The 22,855-nt window shown below is 38.4% G+C and overlaps 2 protein-coding genes across 3 annotated transcripts; one reads left to right on the top strand and one right to left on the bottom strand.

The window, feature by feature from the left end:
- The first annotated feature begins 6 nt into the window (after window positions 1-6).
- On the top strand, window positions 7-4,572 carry LOC133701322 (probable LRR receptor-like serine/threonine-protein kinase At3g47570). Its single transcript, XM_062125198.1, has 4 exons — window positions 7-811; window positions 1,553-1,624; window positions 1,735-3,720; window positions 3,921-4,572. The coding sequence occupies exons 1-4, from the start codon at window positions 670-672 to the stop codon at window positions 4,376-4,378; spliced, it is 2,658 nt and encodes an 885-aa protein (XP_061981182.1). The 5' UTR covers window positions 7-669; the 3' UTR covers window positions 4,379-4,572.
- A 12,802-nt stretch (window positions 4,573-17,374) lies between these two features.
- LOC133701087 (LRR receptor-like serine/threonine-protein kinase GSO2) lies at window positions 17,375-21,897 on the bottom strand. Of its 2 annotated transcripts, XM_062124875.1 has the most exons (5): window positions 21,019-21,897; window positions 20,197-20,268; window positions 19,025-20,088; window positions 18,103-18,910; window positions 17,375-18,016 (listed from the first exon to the last, which is right to left on the bottom strand). In XM_062124875.1, exons 1-5 carry the CDS (start codon window positions 21,710-21,712, stop codon window positions 17,520-17,522), a joined length of 3,135 nt encoding a protein of 1,044 aa, XP_061980859.1. In that variant the 5' UTR covers window positions 21,713-21,897; the 3' UTR covers window positions 17,375-17,519. The 2 variants fall into 2 exon arrangements, with proteins under 2 accessions (XP_061980859.1, XP_061980858.1); XM_062124874.1 differs by having other exon boundaries at window positions 18,103-20,088.
- Window positions 21,898-22,855: the final 958 nt, after the last annotated feature.

Raw genomic sequence — 22,855 nt, 5'->3', positions numbered from 1 at the left:
GTTCTGCTTCCTAAACTAGTTATAGCTTATCGGTCGGTATTCAGAAGGCCTGTGATTTTACCCTCCACAGTTAGTTTTTCCAGACTGTACTTCTATATTTATCTCAACTGACAGACTGACATCCATGAAGGGTACTTGCTTTCTTGAGTTCATCTCAGTCTTTTCGCTGCTGGCTTGCGTAGGAATGGTACTCACCAATAATTCCACCGATCAGACTTCTCTTCTAGCCTTGAAAGATAAAATTGTTAATGATTCTCATAACGTCTTGGCAAACAATTGGTCACCACTGCCTCAGTATGCAGCTGGATTGGTGTCACTTGTGGTGCTCCGCGCGACCGAGTGAGTGGCTTGAATCTTTCTCACATGAGTCTTTCTGGCTACATCCCCTCAGAGATTGGAAACCTTTCATTCCTTGCTTTCTCTATCCATTAGAAAACAACACTTTCCATGGATCCCTGACCTAATGAGTTAGCTCACTTGCTTCACCTGGAGTATCTTGACTTTGGATTCAACTCATTCACCGGAGACATTCCTCCAAGCTTAGGTTCCTTGCCTAAACTCAAAAGCTTGCTGCTAGAAGCCAACTTCTTAGGCACTTTACCATTATCATTATGGAATATATCCTCATTGCAAACAATCAATATCAGTTACAACCAGCTTCATGGTTTCATGCCCTCCAGCATCTTCAGCAGATCTTCACTGTATACAATTGATCTAAGTTTCAATCACCTATCGGGTGAAATCCCAACGGATATTTTCAATCATCTCCCCGAATTACGAGGGATCTATTTCTCCAGGAATCGACTCAGTGGTATGCTCCTGCCATTTCTTTTTTAATTTTTAAGCATGTCCTTAATTATGTTGGATATAGACATTGACATAGATGCTGCAGTAGATGCATTATGCATCCTATGTAACTATGCTCCAGAAGGTGTTTCATGTCAAATCCTTTGCAAGAGGACTATAGGACTCGTAACCTTTTACAGAATTCAGAATTCTTCTTTCAACATCTATTATTGAGATATTCGTGCTTTAAGTAAATGCACTAAAGTGCACTACAAAATGATATGTCAACGGTTTGATCTTATTATTCACATTGGCCATATCTGATTCTCTAGCCAAATTGTATCCATAATCTGACCAACTCTGTTTATCAATTAGTTGTTCTGCAGGGTCATGGCTCACTATGTCCCTGAACAGACAATCATTCACTAGTGCCCTCTAAATTTGTTTCTTATCAAGGGATTTGCTTACGAACCTATTGAATTTATCTCTGAAAATATCTTCAACAGTTATTCTATCAACTCTAGGTGCAGTGCTTGTTTCCATTCTGAACTTGGCAGAGTACTTTAGCCTCTGTATCTGGATTATGACTGTGGACATTGTTAATGAGACTAGTCTTTCGAAACATAACATTATTAGGAAACTCAAAATGTCTGCAAATTCACCGGCATCTTCAATATACTGATCTTTGATTAATAGTCTCTCATCATATATTTATCCAGACATTTTCTTTAGTGCTTGAGAAAGATGGATTTTGGTGAATTTGCAGGAAGCATTTCAAGAACTATCGGTAACTGTACATTGATTGAGGAGATAAATTTCAGTGAAAACAACTTGACAGGTGAGATCAAGCCAAACTGGCCCTTTCTAAACTTACCTTGTGTTGACTAGTTCTATTGAGTTTCAGTGAAAAAAACTTGATATTGTGCCTTGATATTCTGATCATGGCAGGTGTATTACCACCTGAATTGGGTGGCCTTACCAACCTGAAAACATTGAGAATGGACGACAATGCTTTAATTGGCAATGTTCCATCCGCGCTCTTCAATATATCGGCAATTGAAGTTATTGGGATGTATGCAAATTTGCTTTCAGGGAGTCTTCCTCCAACCATGGGCCTTTTCATGCCGAACCTAAGGGAGCTTCGTCTAGGGGGAAATGAACTCGAGGGAACAATTCCTAGCTCCATCTCTAATGCATCTACTCTCGCTGTCGTGGACTTATCCAACAATTCATTTACTGGTCTTATTCCTGGGACAATTGGTAACCTGAGACAACTTCAAGTGCTCAATCTAGCCAACAATCATTTGACGAGCGAGTCTTCTACACCACAGTTAAGTATTCTCTCTGCATTGGGAAATTGCAAGAATCTGAGAAGGATATATTTGTCAGTTAATCCCCTCAATACCACCCTTCCAATTTCCTTTGGAAATCTCTCTTCCTCACTTGAACAGTTTTGGGCAGACGATTGCAACCTTAAGGGGAACATTCCTAATACAATCGGCAATTTAAGCAGCCTGATAGCTTTGAGCTTGGCAAACAACGAACTGGCCAGTGTAGTTCCAACTACAACTGAAAGATTGACAAATCTCCAACTTTTGGATCTCCAAGGTAATCAACTAGAGGGAAATATCACAGATAACCTTTGCCACTCGGACAGCTTGTTTGACTTATCCTTGGGTGGTAATAAGCTTTCCGGATCTATCCCTGAATGCTTGGGTAATCTGACAACTTTAAGACATCTCAACTTAAGCTCCAATAACTTCACTTCCACAATACCCTTGTCCTTGGGGAACCTTGCAGGTATTTTGGTTCTCAACCTGTCGTCAAACTTTCTCAGTGGGTCTCTCCCGTTAGTATTCAGACAACTGATGGTCGCGGAAGAAATTGATTTGTCAAGGAATCAGTTATCAGGTCAAATTCCAAACAGCACATGGGACCTTAAGAATCTAGCTTATCTCTCCTTGGCTACAAATAGATTGCAAGGTCCTATTCCTGGGTCACTTAGTTTTGCAGTAAGCTTGGAGTTCTTGGATCTCTCTCATAACAGTCTTTCTGGACTTATTCCCAAGTCCTTAGAGACACTCTTGCATCTCAAATATTTTAATGTGTCTTTCAATGGACTAGAGGGAGAAATTCCTAGTGAGGGACCTTTCAGAAACTTCTCAGCTCAGTCATACATGATGAACAATGGACTTTGCGGCGCACCACGCCTACAAGTTCCACCTTGCAAAATTGGTCACAGGGGATCAGCCAAAAACCTCATGTTCTTTATAAAATTGATTTTGCCAATAACACTAGTTGTGGTGGCATTATACACAATCCTATTCTTAAGATGTCCGAAAAGGAACATGCCCTCAAGCACAAACATAATTACTTATGGAAGATATACATGCCGAGAACTTCGGCTTGCAACAGATGGGTTTGATGAAGGCAACGTAATTGGCTCTGGGAACTTCGGTACAGTATACAAAGGGACGCTAAGTGATGGAAAGGTAGTTGCCATAAAGGTTTTCGATGTGGAAGATGAAAGAAGTTCGAGCAGTTTCGATGTCGAGTATGAAGTAATGTGTAATGCCATTCATCCGAATCTTATCACCATTTTCTGCAGCTTGAATGGTATTAATTTTAAAGCCTTGGTGATGGAGTACATGGTTAATGGCAGCCTTGAAAAGTGGCTTCATACTCACAATTACCACTTGGATATCCTACAAAGACTAGACGTGATGATCGACACTGCAGCAGCAATCAAACACCTCCATTACGATTGTTTGAGGACTATTATTCACTGTGATTTAAAGCCAAGCAACATCCTACTAGACGAAGATATGATCGCACGCGTTAGTGATTATAGCATTTCCATGATTCTAGATCCAGATGAACAGGGTTCTGCTAAACAAAGCAAGTTTTTGTGCACAATTGGTTATGTGGCACCAGGTAATGCTTCTTGATAGTCTTGTTACACACACATTATTCACAAACCTATTCCATGTAGATCAAACCAATCATATTTACCTCACCTCTCGGGCAAGCATGAGCTTATAGTGTTTTGTTAACCTTTTAAATAGATTTAATTTTTTGAACAACAGCCCTGTAACGTCATCAGATTCTACAGTTAACTCTAATTTTACATGCAGAATGTGGACTGTATGGAACTGTTTCTGAAAAATCTGATGTCTATAGTTTTGGCATCTTGGTTATGGAAACTTTCACGGGAAAGAAGCCGACGGATGAAATGTTTTATGGAGAAATAAGCTTGAAGAATTGGGTGGAGGAGTCATTGGTACAAAATCACATAGCCAGAGTAATCGATCCATGTTTGATGGAGAATGAGGAAGAATATTTTGATGCAAAAATTACATGTTTGTCGCTCATTATGAGATTGGCTCAATTGTGCTGTTCAGAGTCACCTGCTCACAGGTTAAATATGAAACAAGTTGTCGACATGCTCAAAGACATCAAACAATCCTTCGTTGCGAGCATTTCCGGAGATATTCATGGGAAATTCAACTTGGAGATCCTGAGAACAGATCGCATCAGAAATAACATGGAGAAGTTTGCTAAATGGAGGAGGGAAAGCCTGTTGGCCGCGTAACCTCACGGTGAATGGTTTTAATTGCAGGATTATATCCTCTAACCAGCTTCCATACCGTTGGCACTACCCACAGTGTTTTTTTAACAAGAAACGTTCTCTATTTTTTATTTAACTTCTTTCTTGGTGTAATTAAGATTTGTTTTATTGAACTTCTTATGTGTTTATTATTATAAAAAACTGATATATAAAAAACAGACTAATGTTTATGAACTGAGAAAAAAAACAAAGAACAAAGAACAAAGACTTTACAGTTGAAGAATAAGGAGCATAAAATATCTCAATTGGTTATTGCCATCCCCAATATTTTATTTATAGAAGAAAACAAACATTACAGAAAAATGAAACACTAAAGAAACGTACCAGCTATGTTCTCCTTTATCAAATGAATTGTATAACAAGATAGTTTAATCCTAGATAAGCTTAAACAAATGAATTCAAAGAAACATCTTAATTTAGATAATGCTATCAGCTAACAGATAGATAGCAATGCAATAGATTACTACTAAGTAATCCTGTTCCAGCTTTGGTACCAAACTTCAACACTCCTCCTTGGTTCCAAAGCTACACATTCCAATTCTTCCCCTCAGATCTTCAAACCTGTTTCTTGTTTCTAGTTCAACTGTTGCTTTGAATTTAACAAACTCAGCAAACACATAAGATTTTGATTTCAAAAAGTAAATCCAGCATAATTTACTATAATCATCAACAAATAGAAGAAAATACTTTGAACCATTCAATGATTCATTATGCATCAGCCCACACACATCTGTATGTACAAGCTGGAGTTTTGACAGTGCTCTGAATGCATTGTCAGGAAAAACAACTCTAGTTTATTTTCCTAACTGACAGGCTTCACAAATGCTCTTTTGTTCCTGTATATCTGGTAACCCGTAGGTCATCTGTAGGTCAGTCATTCTCTTTAAAGTTGTATAATTGAAGTGCCCCAATCATTTGTGCCAAAGAACAGATCCATTGTTCTCATAAGTGTTAGCATTCAAACATACTTCTCTCCAATCAACATTAAAACTTCTGTTCATCTTTTTTGCAGAAAGCAGTAGCACTCCATTTTTATCTTTAATATCACATACTCCATCATTAAAGAATATTGAGTAACCAGATTCAATTAATTGTCCCACACTAACTAGATTTTGATTGATCTTAGGTACATAAAGAACATTTTTAAGAGTTTTTATACCTGACATTGTTTCTACTTCAATTGCTCCTTTTCCTTCAACCTTCACATAGTCTCCATTGCCAATTCTAACTCTAGATAAATAACTTTATCCAAATCTTTGAATAAGCTCATATCTGCAGTCATGTGATTAATGCAGCCACTATCAATAAACCATGATGAGTCATTTACCTTGGTTGTGTTACACATCTCCTGTATTGTAGCCATGAATAAAAGATCTTCATCCACTTCTGAACTCTCGGCTACTTGAGCTTGTTTTACAGTTTCTGCTTTATTTTTGCAGAATCTTTGGATGTGACCAAATTGCTTGCAGTTTCGGCATTGTGCATTCTTGAGCCAACACCAGACTTCAAGATGATTTATTTTCTGAAAGAATTTGCAAGCAGGAAAATGTTCTTTCTTCTCTTTCCCTTCAGTGAAGATGTTGTTGTTGTTCTGTTGCCAGTTATTAGATTGCCAACCTCTCCCTTTTTCTATTTTTTCTTCTTGATTGTTTCTGTAAAAATTCTTAGCCCGACTCTTCTCCTTGTAAACTGCAACAAGAGCCTCTTCACTTGTTCCTTCTTGTCTTTGCTCCACAGCTTGCAATGCATTTACCAGTTCTTGCAGACTCATTTCTGAGAAATCTTTAGAATCTTTTAAAGAGCAAATTTTATGTTCAAATTTCTCTGGTAAACTTACTAGAACTTTCTCTACTATTCTTGAATATGGAAAATCTTCTCCCAAAAGTCTCACTTGATTCACAAGTTTTGAGATTTGAGAAGAGAAGTCTTTGATGGTATCGATTTCTCTCATCTTTAGACCTTCAAACTGCATTCTGAGATTTAAAACTTGCATCTTTCTTGACTTCTCATCACCATGAAATTCTGCTTTTAATTTATCCCATGTTTTTTTGGTAGATTTACAAGCCATAATCCTTGTGAAGATTTCTTCACTCACAACATTATGAAGACAGGTAAGAGCTTTGAATCACTTTGCCTTTTCTTCATTGAAAAATTTCATCTGTGCAATCGTAGGATTGTTTCCTAGTGGAATGGGTTGCCTATCACTCTCCACTATCTCTCACAAGTCAAAAGCTTTGAGATATGTTTCCATTTTTACAGCCCACACACCATAATTCTACCCTGTGAACACTGGTGTTTTTGCTGAAAAATTTGCTAAATCCATTGCTAAAAAAAACTCACTTAATCTCTCATGTTTCACTCACAAACCCTTCAAAGCAGAAAGCTTTGATTTAACCTTACTATTCTCTCGTGTTTTCACTCACAAACCCTTCAAAGATCAGAGGAGCTCTGATACCAATTGTTGTAAAAAACTGATATATAAAGAACAGACTAATGTTTATGAACTGAGAAAAAGAACAAAGAACAAAGAACAAAGAACAAAGACTTTACAATTGAAGAACAAGGAGCATAAAATATCTCTGTTGGTTACTGCCATCCCCAATGTTTTATTTATAGAAGGAAACAAACATTACAGAAAAATGAAACACTAAAGTAACGTACCAACTATGTTCTCCTTTATCAAAGGAGTTGTATAACAAGATAGTCTAATCCTAGATAAGCTTAAACAAATGAATTGAAAGAAACATCCTAATCTAGATAATACTATCAGCTAACAGATAAATAGCAATATAGTAGATTACTACTAAGTAATCCTATTCCAGTTTTGGTACCAAACTTTAACATTTATGACTATTGAACCATTTTTCTAGGACTCTACTCCTTATTTCAGTCATGAGAGAACTTCTGTCTTTGTATCAATTGTCAGAGACTATGATATTATTATGTAATAATGCCGAGCTTAGTTTATGTAATGATGCCATCTTCTTTTGTTTGTTTTTTTTAATTCGTTTCATTTTCTTTGAAGTTTTTGCCACCTTGGTTTAGGCTGTGTCCTTCGCAGTTTTTTTTCCCAACCCTTTTATTCGATTTTGCTTCCTTCTAATATTCTCCATCAAAATTGACTGTGCTTCCTTTGGTCTTTGCCTTTTTCCCCCCTTTTTTGCTTATTGGATTGGTTGTGCTACACCTTTAGCTTGGATTTATATTTCTGTTTGCTTTCTTTTCCTACAGGATTTGCCAAATTTTAATGACAACAATCGACTCCCTTGATTTGTTTTTTGGTTCTCCTTTATGTTTTCCTGGTTACTCTCTTCTCTTTGTTTCAGATTTCAGTTCATCCTTGTATTGTGCATTTTTACTCTTATTTGTAGATTATTTTTTTTTTCAGGGTGTAGGAGTGTGTTCTCTACTGAAGCGGATGTTTGCTGCACTGGGATTTTGGTTTCTCTTCTTTTCCCAGACTATTGGCCAATCTCTTTGGTTCTTTTCTTTCTTTGCGATTTCTTTCCTTTACTTTTTGCTTCTCTTTCTGCTTATCTCCTATCATGCTTAGCTACTTCTTATCCAGCTTCTTTTTCTTTTTTTCTTTTTTTAATTTCTCTCCACTTCTCAAGAGGTTGTCCCTCTCCAAGGGTGGTTCAATGAGGTGGCTCTATTTTCCTGTTATGTTGTTTTTTCACGGGTTTATTGTCATTTTTCTATATACCAATGAATCAATTGATGCATTGATTTCAGATTTCACGTTTTTTGACCCCTTACAACTTATGTTTTTTTGGTTCAGGTTTGTTTTTATTTTTGTTTCACCCTCGACGCTTCATTTTTTGGTTTCGGGTTTGCTCCTGCCCCGTTTTAGCCTGTTTAATGGTTCTTACTTAACAAGGTTGTGATTTGCTTGGTATGTTGTGTTAGCAAGTGGAAGACAAACAATGTCCCACCATATGCAAGTGGGAATACCTAATCTCCCACTTGACACATGGTGGAGGACATAATCAATGGCATAAATCATGCAATAATTTATGCCTCTTCACTCCCATTTGTATATACATATGTATGCTCATTGAAGAGCGGCAGAGAAGAAGAAATTGAAAGTGTGAAAAACACAGAGAGAACAAAAGAAGAAGTGAGAGCAGTAGAGAGAGCTTGAGTGAGTAGAGTTGAGTTGATAAGAGTTTTCTCCTCTTTTGTTTGTATTGTTTCTTTGAGTGATTAATACAAACCAGTAGCTCTGTGGAGTAGGCAAGTTGCCGAACCACGTAAATTGATGTGTGTTTGAGTTCTGGAATTTCCCAACAACTGGTATCAGAGCGTGTTCTTGAAAAAGAGGGTGTTTGATCCAAACTCAAAAATCAAAGTTCTCAAAACGTGTTTTTGACATTACCATCGTGTAGGGGAAGACAAGAAGAATTCACTGTTGAAAACCCGGCGAAGAACCGACATCCTGTATGCCCGCACGCGCCGACGACAACACTGCCTAGCGCGCCCACGCGCACCACGCTCTCCACGCGTCGTCTTCGCCCGATTGTCTGCAACTGAACTGGGTTGACCCGCCACGTCATCCGCCAGTCAGCAGCCATGCCAGCACTTCTGCACAGTCATCAGCCACATCATCAGACCGGTCAGCAGACACGTCATCACATGCCACGTCAGTCCAAAGTATGTGTGCATCTGCCACGTCAGCACAAGTGGGCCCGGTGAAACTTACATGTCTGACATGTCATCCTGCCGCGTCATCGATTTGGGTTTTGATTCAGTGCTTCGCAGACACTATTTTGGCTTGACACGCGGCTTCATCTGCACCGTCTGTTAACCTAAAACTTTGACAGTTAAAATCTGAGCCATCCGAAGTGCGATTTGGGTGATCTCAATGTCATTTCCAATATTTTGGGTCGTTCCGGACACATCTGTAAGGTCAGATTTGATAGATTCAAATCCGAGACGTATTAAAAATGGTAGATGAAATAAAAGCTGCGGGAATTGAAAAATTTGATTGAACTGATTTTGGATATTGGAAAATGCAAATTGAAGACTATTTATATGGGAAGAAACTTCATCTTTCTTTATTGGGGAGCAAACTAGAGAATATGCCAGAAGAAGATTGGCAAATTCTTGATAGACAGGTTTTAGGCATTATCTGGCTATCCTTGTCAAGAAGAGTTGCTCACAATGTTACAAAAGAAAAATCCACTGTAAAATTGATGGAAGCCTTGTCTGGGATGTATGAGAAGCCCTCAGCAAATAATAAAGTGCACCTGATGAAGAAGTTATTCAACTTGAAGATGACAGAAAGCACCTCTGTTACACAACATCTCAACAACTTCAATACTATCACAAATCAATTGTCATCTGTAGAGATTGAGTTTAATGATGAGATCCGTGCACTCATTTTGCTAGCTTCACTTCCAAGCAGTTGGGAAGGTATAAGGACAGCCGTGAGCAACTCAGCTGGAAAATCTAAACTGAAATATGATGACATCCGAGACTTGATTTTAGCTGAAGAAGTGCGAAGGAAAGACTCAGGTGAAAGTTCAAGTTCAGGATCAGCTCTCAACATTAACACTCGAGGGAGGAGACAAGATAGAGGCTTATCCAGAGGCAGATCCAAATCAAGATACAGAAGTAAAATCAAGTTCGGACCCAGAAAGCAGGTTGAATGTTGGAATTGTGGCAAACCTGGTCATTTCATGAGGAATTGCACAAAACCGAAAAAACCTGAAGCTGACTCTGCAAACGCTACCACAGATGAGGTGCAAGACGCTTTGATTCTTACTGTACAAAGTCCAATTGATGATTGGATTCTTGATTCTGGTGCTTCATTCCACTGTACACCACACCATGAGATGATACAAAACTATGTTGCTGGAGATCACGGTGTAGTCTATCTGGCCGATGGACAACCAATGAAGATTGTGGGTATAGGAGAAGTGCAGATCAAGACAATGAATAGATCTACATGGAACTTGTAAAATGTAAGGCATGTTCCTGGACTAAAGAAGAAGTTGATCTCAGCCGGACAACTTGATGAGAGTGGTCATTCAATCCTTTTTTCTGGAGGTATGTGGAATGTATCAAAAGGAGCAATGGTTTTAGCTCGTGGAAAGAAAATCGGCACCCTATATATGACCACAAGATTTGCAGACATTATTGCCTCTACTGAAGCAGAAAATCAAGCACAGCTTTGGCACTGTAGACTCGGCCATATGAGTCAAAAGGGGATGAAGATATTTCAATAGAAGGGAAAACTGCCAGAGCTTAAAAATGTTGATCTAGACATTTGTGAAAATTGTGTTCTTGAAAAACAGAAGAAGCTCGGTTTCTTAAAGGTTGGCAGGACCTTAAGACCAAGAAAGCTAGAACTGGTGCACACAGATTTATGGAGACCATCTCCAGTAGCATCTCTTGGAGGTTCTCGGTATTACGTGACTTTCATTGATGATTTTAGCAGAAAGGTATAGGTCTACTTTCTGAAAAATAAATCTGATGTGTTTGAAACATTCAAGAAGTGGAAGGCTATGGTTGAGAATGAATCAGGTTTGAAGTTGAAATCTTCCAGTAGCATCTCTTGGAGGTTCTCGGTATTACGTGACTTTCATTGATGATTTTAGCAGAAAGGTATAGGTCTACTTTTTGAAAAATAAATCTGATGTGTTCGAAACATTCAAGAAGTGGAAGGCTATGGTTGAGAATGAATCAGGTTTGAAGTTGAAATGCTTAAGATCTGATAATGGAGGAGAATACATTGATGGAGGTTTCAAAGAGTATTGTGCTGTTAATGGTATCAGAATGGAAAAGACCGTTCCAGGCACACCACAACAGAATGGCATTGCTGAACGAATGAACCGGGCCATCAATGAACGAGCTAGAAGCATGAGGTTGCATTTAGGGCTACCTCAAACATTTTGGGCTGATGCAGTTCATATTATAGTTTATTTGATCAACCGTGGGCCATCAGTTCCTTTGGAGTTCAGACTGCCCGAGGAAGTATGGAGAGGAAAAGAGGTACAACTCTCTCATTTAAAGGTCTTTGGGTGTGTTTCCTATATGCATATAGATTCTGATGCTCGCAACAAGCTAGATGCCAAATCCAAGAAATGTTTCTTCATTGGCTATGGAGATGAAGAATTTGGATTTCGGTTCTGGGATGATCAGAACAGAAAGATTATCAGAAGCAGGAACGTGATCTTCAATGAGAAAGTTTTGTACAAAGACAAATCAAGTGTAGAAACAGATATGACTGATTCAGATACAAGTCCACAAAAATCTGAATTCATAAGATTAGAAAGTCTTCCTGATGTTACCGAGCAGAACAAAACTCAAGAGTCTTTACAAGAAGATTCAAGCATATCTGTACCCACCACTACACAAGACGATGCAGAGCCAAGTGAACCAATTATTTATGTTCGCAGGTCTTCAAGGACTGTAAAGCCCCCACAACGGTTCACACTTCTACTGAATTATATTTTGCTGACAAATGGTGGTGAGCCGCTAAGTTATGAAGAATCCTTACAATATGGAAACTCAAGCAAGTGGGAGTTAGCCATGAAGGATGAGATGAGTTCGTTGCTGAAGAACAAGACCTGGGAGCTGACCACACTACCTGAAGGAAAGAAGGCTTTGCAAAACAAGTGGGTTTACAGAGTAAAGATTGAGCATGACGGAAGCAAACAGTTCAAGGCAAGACTTGTTGTAAAAGGGTTTCAATAAAAGAAAGGGATTAACTACTCTGAGATATTTTCTCCAGTTGTGAAGCTTACAACAATCAAAGTTGTTCTGAGGATAGTAGCAGCAGAGAATTTACATCTTGAATAATTATGTCGATACACGACGTCGGGCGACGGCTCAAGCTTTTTTTGTTTATTTTAACAAAAAGGTTTTTTTTCTCGATTGGGGGAAACAAAGATTTTATTGGAGTCGCCATCTAGTAATTTGAGGGAACTAGAAATCCCAAATTAGACACTGGTCCCAGAGATTCGGGTACGGGGTTAGTTATGATTAAGGGAAGGTAGACACCACCCTTAAAACATCCTTTCAATAGAAAGGTTACCCTTACTTGTGTGTTTTCTATTTGATTCAAATGCGATTATATTTTGGGCTTATTTGTAAATTTTTTAATGATTAATGTCGGTCCCTAAAAATAGGAGACACATTAAAAATAACATCAGTCCCTAAAAATTAGGAGACTCGTCTAAAATATTGACGTTTGTCCCTAAAAAGGAGAATTACGTCTGGGTTACCAAAAGAAATAATGGATATAATCCATTATATTTTGGGTTTATTGGTAACTTGTTTTTTAAAAACGGTTAACGTCGGTCCCTAAAAATAGGAGACGCGTTAAAACTGACATCAGTCCCTAAAAATTAGGAGACTTGTCGACTTTGTTTTTTTGTATTTTTTACAACATGCAAGAAAATTTACAAGCATTTATATATAAAAAAATATCAAAAATACCAGTTGAAACCCAAAAAATTACCTGAGTGTCGATGTATAGGTAAAGGACTGAAATACCCTCGGATTTCTCAAAAAATTACGAAAATGCCACTGGCGGCGCGTGTGGCACACGCGCGGTTACTGTGGGCGGCGGCGAGATTTCCCGGCGAGATTTCTGTCCAACCGACGGTCGATCCTGGTAGATCTGAGGACGAGGATTCTGATGGAGGTGGTATCGTCGGTCGTTGATGGCTGACGAAGGAGAATCGACGACTTGAAGCTTCGGTGGCCGCCGACAATCGCGGCCCTTTTCCGGCCAACTGAGGCGGCGAAATCAATGAAAACCACCGGGGTTTTTCTTTACATCAAGGGAGAAAACTTTCTGTGGTGGTGCGGAAGCTGGAGACGGCCGGAGATGGGAGATCGGGGGAGAGAGAGAGAGTCGCCGGCGAGAGGAGAGAGAGACTCTAAGCTGTGCTATGGTGTGAACGCGCGCATGGTTCACCGGTGCATCTGAAGGCTGTGAACCGTTGGATCTCCTTTGAACTGATCATGCGGCTGCGATTGGCTGGATCTGGAAGTTGATCAGACGGTCCGGATTAGAGGAGCCATGATCTGGTGTGTCGCGGTACACCGAACGCTCGGTACACCGGATGACGTGGCGCAACGGATCTAAAGGAGAATTGTTTTAAGGGCTGAGATTGATTTGGATTTTAATTTGGTGTGGTAAGCTCTATTGTACCCTATTAAATCAATGGTTCAGATCTAAACACTCTAGATCTAACGGTTAGGATATATTTGGCATTTTTCAAATTGTTTTTTTTGAAAATCAATATCCTGCTCGCATGAAGAAATAGTGAAAAAAACCGTGAATAGTAAAGATTTTTTCTTTGTTCTTTTTCCCCTTTTCTTTTTTTTTCTTCCTCCTTTCTTTTTTTTTTTCCTCCCTCTGGCGTACTGTCACTGGCTATTTATAGCCAATGACAGGGGACAACACACATCTGCTTTAAGAAGAAAAATTGTGTACGCCAACTACTCTGCCTACAATTAGTGTAACTACCCCGCCTAATATAACAAATTTGTATTATTAATTTTGTTTTATTATATATAATAATATGTATATTTATATAGATAAAATTAAAAACTCAAATCAGTATTAGAAAAACCTCGTTTCAACCGCTAAAAATTAATTTTAATAACCGAAAATAATAGTTTTGACCCAAAATGACCCGAAACTCATTTTTTACCGTGGTCGACATGGTTTGACCCGTATTGACCCGGTGGACTCGGTTTTGGTCAAAAATGATGGTTTTGACCCGAAACGGCCCGAAACTCATTTTTTACCCTGGTCGACATGGTTTGACCCGTATTGACCCGATGGACTCGGTTTTGGTCAAAAATGACGGTTTTGACCCGAAACGGCCCGAAACTCATTTTTTACCCTGGTCGACATGGTTTGACCCGTATTGACCCGGTGGACTCGGTTTTGACCAAAAATGACGGTTTTGACCCGAAACGGCCCGAAACTCAGTTTTTACCCTGGTCGACATGGTTTGACCCGTATTGACCCGGTGGACTTGGTTTTGGTCAAAAATGACGGTTTTGACCCGAAATGGCCCGAAACTCATTTTTTACCCTGGTCGACATGGTTTGACCCGTATTGACCCGGTGGACTCGGTTTTGACCCAAAATGACGGTTTTGACCCGAAACGGCCCGAAACTCATTGTTTACCCTGGTCGACATGGTTTGACCCGTATTGACCCGGTGGACTCGGTTTTGATGGAAAGATGCGGTTGACTTGAGAAAAGTATATTTTTGAATTTTTAAACTTTTTTCTTAATTTTTTTGGATTTTTATAAATAATAATAGAAATAAAATAACATTCGAGAAAATCTTGGTGGATCCAAAATTGGGTTACAACAAATTAGATGTAAAAACAGCCTTTCTTCATGTAGAATTGGAGGAAGACATTTACATGCAACAACCAGAGGGGTTTGAAATACAAGGAAAGGAGAAACAAGTCTGCAAGCTAAAGAAAAGCTTATACGGCTTGAAGCAAGCTCTAAGACAGTGGTACAAGAAGTTTGACAACTTCATGTGTAGTTCAGGATACACAAGATGCTAGGCTGATCATTATTGCTATGTCAAACATTTTGACAACTCCTATATCATTCTACTATTATATATGGATGATATGTTGATTGCAGGATCCAGCATTGAGGAGATTAACAAGCTGAAACAACAATTGTCAAAATAGTTTGAAATGAAGGATCTGGGAGTTGCTAAACAAATACTTGGCATGAGAATCATCAGAGATCAAGACAAAGGCATACTAAAGCTTTCACAAATAGAGTATGTCAAGAAGGTTCTCAGCAGGTTTAGTATGGATAATGCTAAACCAGTAAGTACACCTCTAGGGAATCATTTCAAGCTCAGCAAAGACCAGTCACCAAAAACTGAGCTAGAATGTGGATTCATGGATAAGATTCCATACGCCTCAGCTATCGGCTCTTTAATGTATGCTATGGTCTATACCAGACCAGGCATTGCCCATGCAGTGGGAGTTGTAAGCTAATATATGAGCAATCCTGGAAAGCAGCATTGGGAGGCGGTGAAATGGATCATGAGGTACTTAAAAGGTTCATCGGAGACATGTCTCACCTTCATAGCTGGTGGTTTGAAACTTGAAGGTTTTGTAGACGCTGATCTAGCAAGAGATGTTGATAGCCGAAAGAGCACTACAGGATATGTATATACTCTAGGAGGTACTGCTATTTCCTGGAGTTTTACCTTGCAAAAGATCGTCGCTCTTTCAACAACAGAAGTTGAATATGTTGCAGTCTCGGAATCTGCAAAAGAGATCGTATGGTTGCAGAGTTTTCTGAAAGAATTGGGCAAGATGAATGGAAAGGGTACTTTGTATAGCGATAGTCAGAGTGCAATCTTCCTTGCCAAGAATCCAGCATTTCACTCAAGGACTAAGCATATTCAGATCAAATATCACTTCATCCGACAATTGCTAGACGAGGAGCAACTATTGTTAGAAAAGGTCTGCGGAAGCAAGAATCCAGCTGACATGTTAACCAAAGGAGTTACACTTGATAAACTGAAGTTGTGCAAAACTTCAGTTGGTCTTCAAGGATAAAAGATGATTTCATTGTTTGTCTCCAAGTGGGAGATTGTTAGCAAGTGGAAGACAAACAATGTCCCACCATATGCAAGTGGGAATACCTAATCTCCTACTTAACACATGGTGGAGGACATAATCAATGGCATAAATCATGCAATGATTTATGCCTCTTCACTCCCATTTGTATAGACATATGTATGCTCATTGAAGAGCGGCAGAGAAGAAGAAATTGAAAGTGTGAAAAACACAGAGAGAACAAAAGAAGAAGTGAGAGCAGTAGAGAGAGCTTGAGTGAGTAGAGTTGAGTTGAGAAGAGTTTTCTCCTTCTTCTTTGTTTGTATTGTTTCTTTGAGTGATTAATACAAACCAGTAGCTCCGTGGAGTAGGCAAGTTGCCGAACCACGTAAATTGATGTGTGTTTGAGTTCTGGAATTTCCCAACATGTTGTTGTTGTTTTTTGCGTGGTGGTGTAGATCAACACTAGCCTATATTTATCTCTATCTTAGCATCTGAAATGCCTTTCTAACACTTTTTTCTAGTTTTTCATAACTAGAACATTACATCTTGGATGCTGATATTGAGGTGGCTCATGTATTATGACGGGTTCAACTCTGTATCTTTTAGGCTCTTGACATGTTAATATAGATTGATGCATTGTTTCACTCTGTTACCTGGATTTACTGTTCTTGCATGGAAACATTGTTTTACTCCTGAAGCGATTTTTTTTTTTTTGCCAGCAATAGAACAAGCGTTTTCATGTTTTGATCTCAAAATCCTGAAATGTTAGTATTGCCCCTTTGTAAAACATTGCCAGACCCGCTCACATGACAACATTTTCATTTTTTTTGCAGGTCCATTCATTGAAGAGTTGGGCAACAAATGGATGGCAGCTCTATCTTAACCTCTGTAAAAAAATTTATTGGCAATAACAGGCAGTGTCACCCTTTTAACTTCCTTGGCACCCCTCTTTACATTTGCACTCTTTTTTGCTCAAGACTTTGTGACTTAGCCTGACTTGGCATTGTCACATTTGTCTGAGTTAGCAACCTATCTAGTATACTACTACTTCAATAAGAAAAAACAACATGGATCACGTAACTACTATACAATCAACTAGTTTTAACTCTTATTAATTATGTTTTTTTTCTTCAATCTCTTTAAGCTTGCAATTTTAGTTGTTAATGATACATTTATACGAGTTTATAAATAGCATAAACTTTTAAGCAAATCTAAGTTTTAGACTCTTCTTTGCTGGGTCACCATGTCCTAGTTTTTAGAGATTTGACATGTCAAATACTTGAAACCTGTACCTAAGTCCAAGCAACATAAACCTGAGCCGTATTTTGTGCTTGAAAGCCAAGAGCTCCCATGTAGATTGTAAGCATGAACTTATCAGGATTGTAAATGCAATAAGCAGGACAATGCCAATTGTTACTACAATAACTAGATATGTATGACATGACCATAACTTGATTGTCATCTTTCAATTTCTAAGCAAAGAACAAAGGGCTTTGCATTGACAAGAACTAACTACAAGCAGACTCTAACGTTCAACTGTTAGTCTCGTATTGGTAATCAGGCAAACGCCACTCCAGGTTAGGCAACAGGGTTTCCCTCCTCCATTTCACGAACTTTTTCATGTTATTTCTAATGTGATTCGGATATAACTCTTCCAAATTGGACTCACCAGAGTCGTCTCCAGAGATATTCCAGAGAAACAATCGTTTGATCTCATCAAGTGTGTCTACTACTACTTTCATATTTAACCTCTCAACGGGTGACTCTGAAGTGCACATCAGAGCCAATCTCATAATATCCGATAGACATGTGGTTTTAGTATGGAAGTATTCTTCCTCATTCTGTAATAAACAAGGATCAACTACTCTTTCTATTTCACGGGGTAATGTCTCCATGATCCAACTTCTCAAGCTCATTTCTCCTCCAAACATTTCATCCGTCGGCTTCTTCCCTGTGAAAGTTTCCATCAACAAAATACCAAAACTGTACACATCTGTTTCTGTCGAAACAATTCCATGAATACCATATTCTGCATTTAAATAGAGTTAATCATAAGAAGGAGCGCACAAGCTAGCAACATAACACGGAAGATGATTCATGAAGCAGAAGCATTACCTGGTGCCACATATCCAATTGTGCCAAGAAAGAGGCTTGGTCCTGAAGAATTATGTTGACCATCTGGTTTTAAGAACTGGGAAATGCTAAAATCACTCAAACGTGAAATCATATCTTCATCTAGCAGGATGTTGCTGGGCTTTAAATCACCATGAATAATAATCCTTGAACAACTAGAATGAAGGTATTCTAAGGCTGATGCAGTGTTTATCATTATGTCGAGTCTTTGTAGGATATCCAGACTGTAGTTGTGAGTATAAAGCCACTTGTCGAGGCTCCCATTAACCATGTACTCTATTACCAAGGCTTTAAAATTAACAGCATTAGAGCTGCAAAAAATTGTGATGATATTCGGATGACAGGCATTGCACATCACTTCACGCTCAACTTCAAAACTCCTACAACAAACTTCATTTTCAGCATCGAAAACCTTTATTGCGACAATCTTCCCATCTCTAAGTGTTCCTTTGTATACTGAACCAAAACTCCCCCTCCCAAGGAGATTGCCTTCACCAAATCCATCTGTTGCTTGCTCAAGGTCTCGGTATGTAAACCTTGTATTGACCAGGTTCGGACGAACATTCTTTTTTGGGCATCTTAACCATATGAATATGTATAATGCTGCCATTGTAGCAGCAATTAATGGTAAAATCAATTCCAGAAGGAACACGAGGGTTACTGTTGATCCTCGGAGAGCATAAGTTTTGCAAAGTGGAACTTGTAGGCGTGGTGCACCGCAAAGTCCATTGTTCATCATGTATGACTGAGCTGAGAAGTTTCTGAAAGGTCCCTCACTAGGAATTTCTCCCTGTAGTACATTGAAAGACACATTAAAATATTTGAGATGAAAGAGTGTCTCTAAGGACTTGGGAATAAGTCCAGAAAGACTGTTATGAGAGAGATCCAAGAACTCCAAGCTTACTGCAAAACTAAGTGACCCAGGAATAGGACCTTGCAATCTATTTGTAGCCAAGGAGAGATAGGCTAGATTCTTAAGGTCCCATGTGCTGTTTGGAATTTGACCTGATAACTGATTCCTTGACAAATCAATTTCTTCCGCGACCATCAGTTGTCTGAATACTAACGGGAGAGACCCACTGAGAAAGTTTGACGACAGGTTGAGAACCAAAATACCTGCAAGGTTCCCCAAGGACAAGGGTATTGTGGAAGTGAAGTTATTGGAGCTTAAGTTGAGATGTCTTAAAGTTGTCAGATTACCCAAGCATTCAGGGATAGATCCGGAAAGCTTATTACCACCCAAGGATAAGTCAAACAAGCTGTCCGAGTGGCAAAGGTTATCTGTGATATTTCCCTCTAGTTGATTACCTTGGAGATCCAAAAGTTGGAGATTTGTCAATCTTTCAGTTGCAGTTGGAACTACACTGGCCAGTTCGTTGTTTGCCAAGCTCAAAGCTATCAGGCTGCTTAAATTGCCGATTGTATTAGGAATGTTCCCCTTAAGGTTGCAATCGTCTGCCCAAAACTGTTCAAGTGAGGAAGAGAGATTTCCAAAGGAAATTGGAAGGGTGGTATTGAGGGGATTGACTGACAAATATATCCTTCTCAGATTCTTGCAATTTTCCAATGCAGAGAGAATACTTAACTGTGGTGTAGAAGACTCGCTCGTCAAATGATTGTTGGCTAGATTGAGCACTTGAAGTTGTCTCAGGTTACCAAGTGTGCCAGGAATAAGACCAGTAAATGAATTGTTGGATAAGTCCACGACAGCGAGAGTAGATGCATTGGAGATAGAGCTAGGAATTGTTCCCTCGAGTTCATTTCCCCCTAGACGAAGCTCCCTTAGGTTCGGCATGAAAAGGCCCATGGTTGGAGGAAGACTCCCTGAAAGCAAATTTGCATACATCCCAATAACTTCAATTGCCGATATATTGAAGAGCGCGGATGGAACATTGCCAATTAAAGCATTGTCGTCGATTCTCAATGTTTTCAGGTTGGTAAGGCCACCCAATTCAGGTGGTAATACACCTGCCATGATCAGAATATCAAGGCACAATATCAAGTTTTTTTCACTGAAACTCAATAGAACTAATCATAACAAGGTAAGTTGAAAGGGGCAGTTTGGCTTGATCTCACCTGTCAAGTTGTTTTCACTGAAATTTATCTCCTCAATCAATGTACAGTTCCCGATAGTTCTTGGAATGCTTCCTGCAAATTCACCAAAATCCATCTTTCTCAGGCAGTAGAAGAAAATGTCTGGATAAATATATGATGAGAGACTATTAATCAAAGATCAGTATATTGAAGATGCCGGTGAATTTGCAGACATTTTGAGTTTCATAATAATGTTCTGTTTCAAAAGACTAGTCTCATTAACAATGTCCACGGTCATAATCCAGATTCCAGATACAGAGGCTAAAGTACTCTGCCAAGTTCAGAATGGAAACAAGCACTGCACCTAGAGTTGATAGAATAACTGTTGAAGATATTTTCAGAGATAAATTTCAATAGGTTCGTAAGCAAATCCCTTGATAAGAAACAAATTTAGAGGGCACTAGTGAATGATTGTCTCTTCTGGGACATAGTGAGCCATGACCCTGCAGACCAACTAATTGATAAACAGAGTTGGTCAGATTATGGATACCATTTGGCTAGAGAATCAGATATGGCCAATGTGAATAATAAGATCAAACCTTGACATATCATTTTGTAGTTCACTTTAGTGCATCTACTTAAAGGCACAAATATCTCAATAATAGATGTTGAAAGAAGAATTCTGAATTCTGTAAAAGGTTACGAGTCCTATAGTCCTCTTGCGAAGGATTTGACATGAAACACCTTCGGGAGCATAGTTACATAGGATGCATAATGCATCTACTGCAGAATCTATGGCAATGTCTATATCCAACATAATTAAGGACGTGCTTAAAAATTAAAAAAGAAATGGCAGGAGCATACCACTGAGTCGATTCCTGGAGAAATAGATCCCTCTTAATTCAGGGAGATGATTGAAAATATCCATTGGGATTTCACCCGATAGTTTATTGAAACTTAGATCAATTGTATACAGTGAAGGCCTGCTGAAGACGCTGGAGGGCATGAAACCATGAAGCTGGTTGTAACTCATATTGATTGTTTGCAATGAGGATATATTCCATAGTGATAATGGTAAATTGCCTAAGAAAAAGTTAGCTTCTAGCAACAAGCTTTTGAGTTTAGGCAAGGAACCTAAGCTTGGAGGAATGTCTCCGGTGAATGAATTGAATCCAAGGTCAAGAAACTCCAGGTGAAGCAAGTGAGCTAACTCATTAGGCAGGGACCCTTGGAAATTGTTGTTTCTAATGGATAGGAAAACGAGGGATGACAGGTTTCCAATCTCTGAAGGGACGTAGCCAGAAAGACTCATGTGAGAAAGATTCAAGCCGCTCACTCGGTCGCGCTGAGCACCACAAGTGACACCAATCCAGCTGCATACAGAGGCAGTGGTGGACCAGTTGTTTGGCAAGATGTTATGAGGGTCAGTAAGATGGGCTTTAAGAGCTAGAAGAGCAGTTTGATCGGCTGTAATATTAGTTACTTCCATTGCACTGTAAGCCATGGAAACTAGCAACAAAAAAGTTGGAATGAAATTAAGAAAGCAAGTTCCCTTCATGGATTTGAGGATGGAATTAGGACAGGAAGAGAAAAAAAAGATGTTGAAAGTAATTGACAGGTCTTGAATAGCGATATATATACCAAGAGTTGGGAAGGAAACTGTCGGGGAAGGTTCATCCTGAAGGCCTTTAACCTAGATATATTCTATTATTACATTTCTCTTGGGAAGAAGGTAAGAAGCGACAGAAAAGGAGTTAAGAGCAGGGGAAGAAAGTTCATGGAAGGAGAGTAAGAAATTCCAGTCCATTAAAACGTCACGGTCCTTCTCTCATTTCAACATCAATGTTATACGGATGATATCATAAAAAAAGAAATTATTAAATTTGTAAAGAAATATATATAAAATAAAAAGGTAAAAGATATTGGAGAAAAATTCAGACTTAAGAGATTTTTATTTTTTTCGATTTATCGAGAGATTCGTTAGATTTTGCATAGGATAGGCCTTTCTTTACATAATAATCAAAATAAAATAAAGTTATTAGAACAAAAACCTCCTTCCACACAGAAAATTTTCGAATACCATAACCTAAGCCTAACTTTTCTATGTGCCTGCTCACTATTGTGTTTTTAATTGTGTTTAAAAGTATTTTATGTTTGTCTTAAAAATATTTTTTAATATGTTTTTGATGATTTTAATATATTAATATTAAAAATTAAAAAATTTATTTTAATGTATTTTTAAATAAAAATATATAATATTAAAAATACTGTGCATTACATTAGTGAAGCCGCCTTGCTTTATGCAACCAATCTACAAGAAATAAAGCTAAAATAACCGCGTTGATTTATGTAGCCAAACTAATGGAATGGGGACGCCTAAAAAGCAAAGTCTTCGCTTCACGACATTGACTTTGATTTCTGTTGAAATCCATTTCAATGGAAATTCTAAAAAAGACCTTCTGGAGATTTGAATTTCATCTGTTTAATTTTGATAAATCTCATTACAATTAATAGACCTATTGAATATTTCATTATTTTAATTTTAATTTTAATTTTCATCTTTATTTTTTATTTTAGATTTTTTGTGCAGCTATTTTTTTTCTTTTCATTATTTAGTGTTTAATTTGCTAAGAAGTATGCTTTATTATTTTTCATATATGATGCTTGTGGTTAATAAATTAGATGACGGATTTAAAAAGTT

This window comes from Populus nigra, chromosome 8, assembly GCF_951802175.1.
Source record: "Populus nigra chromosome 8, ddPopNigr1.1, whole genome shotgun sequence".
Taxonomy (NCBI): Eukaryota; Viridiplantae; Streptophyta; class Magnoliopsida; order Malpighiales; family Salicaceae; genus Populus; species Populus nigra.
This window is presented reverse-complemented; position numbering and strand designations above follow the sequence as displayed.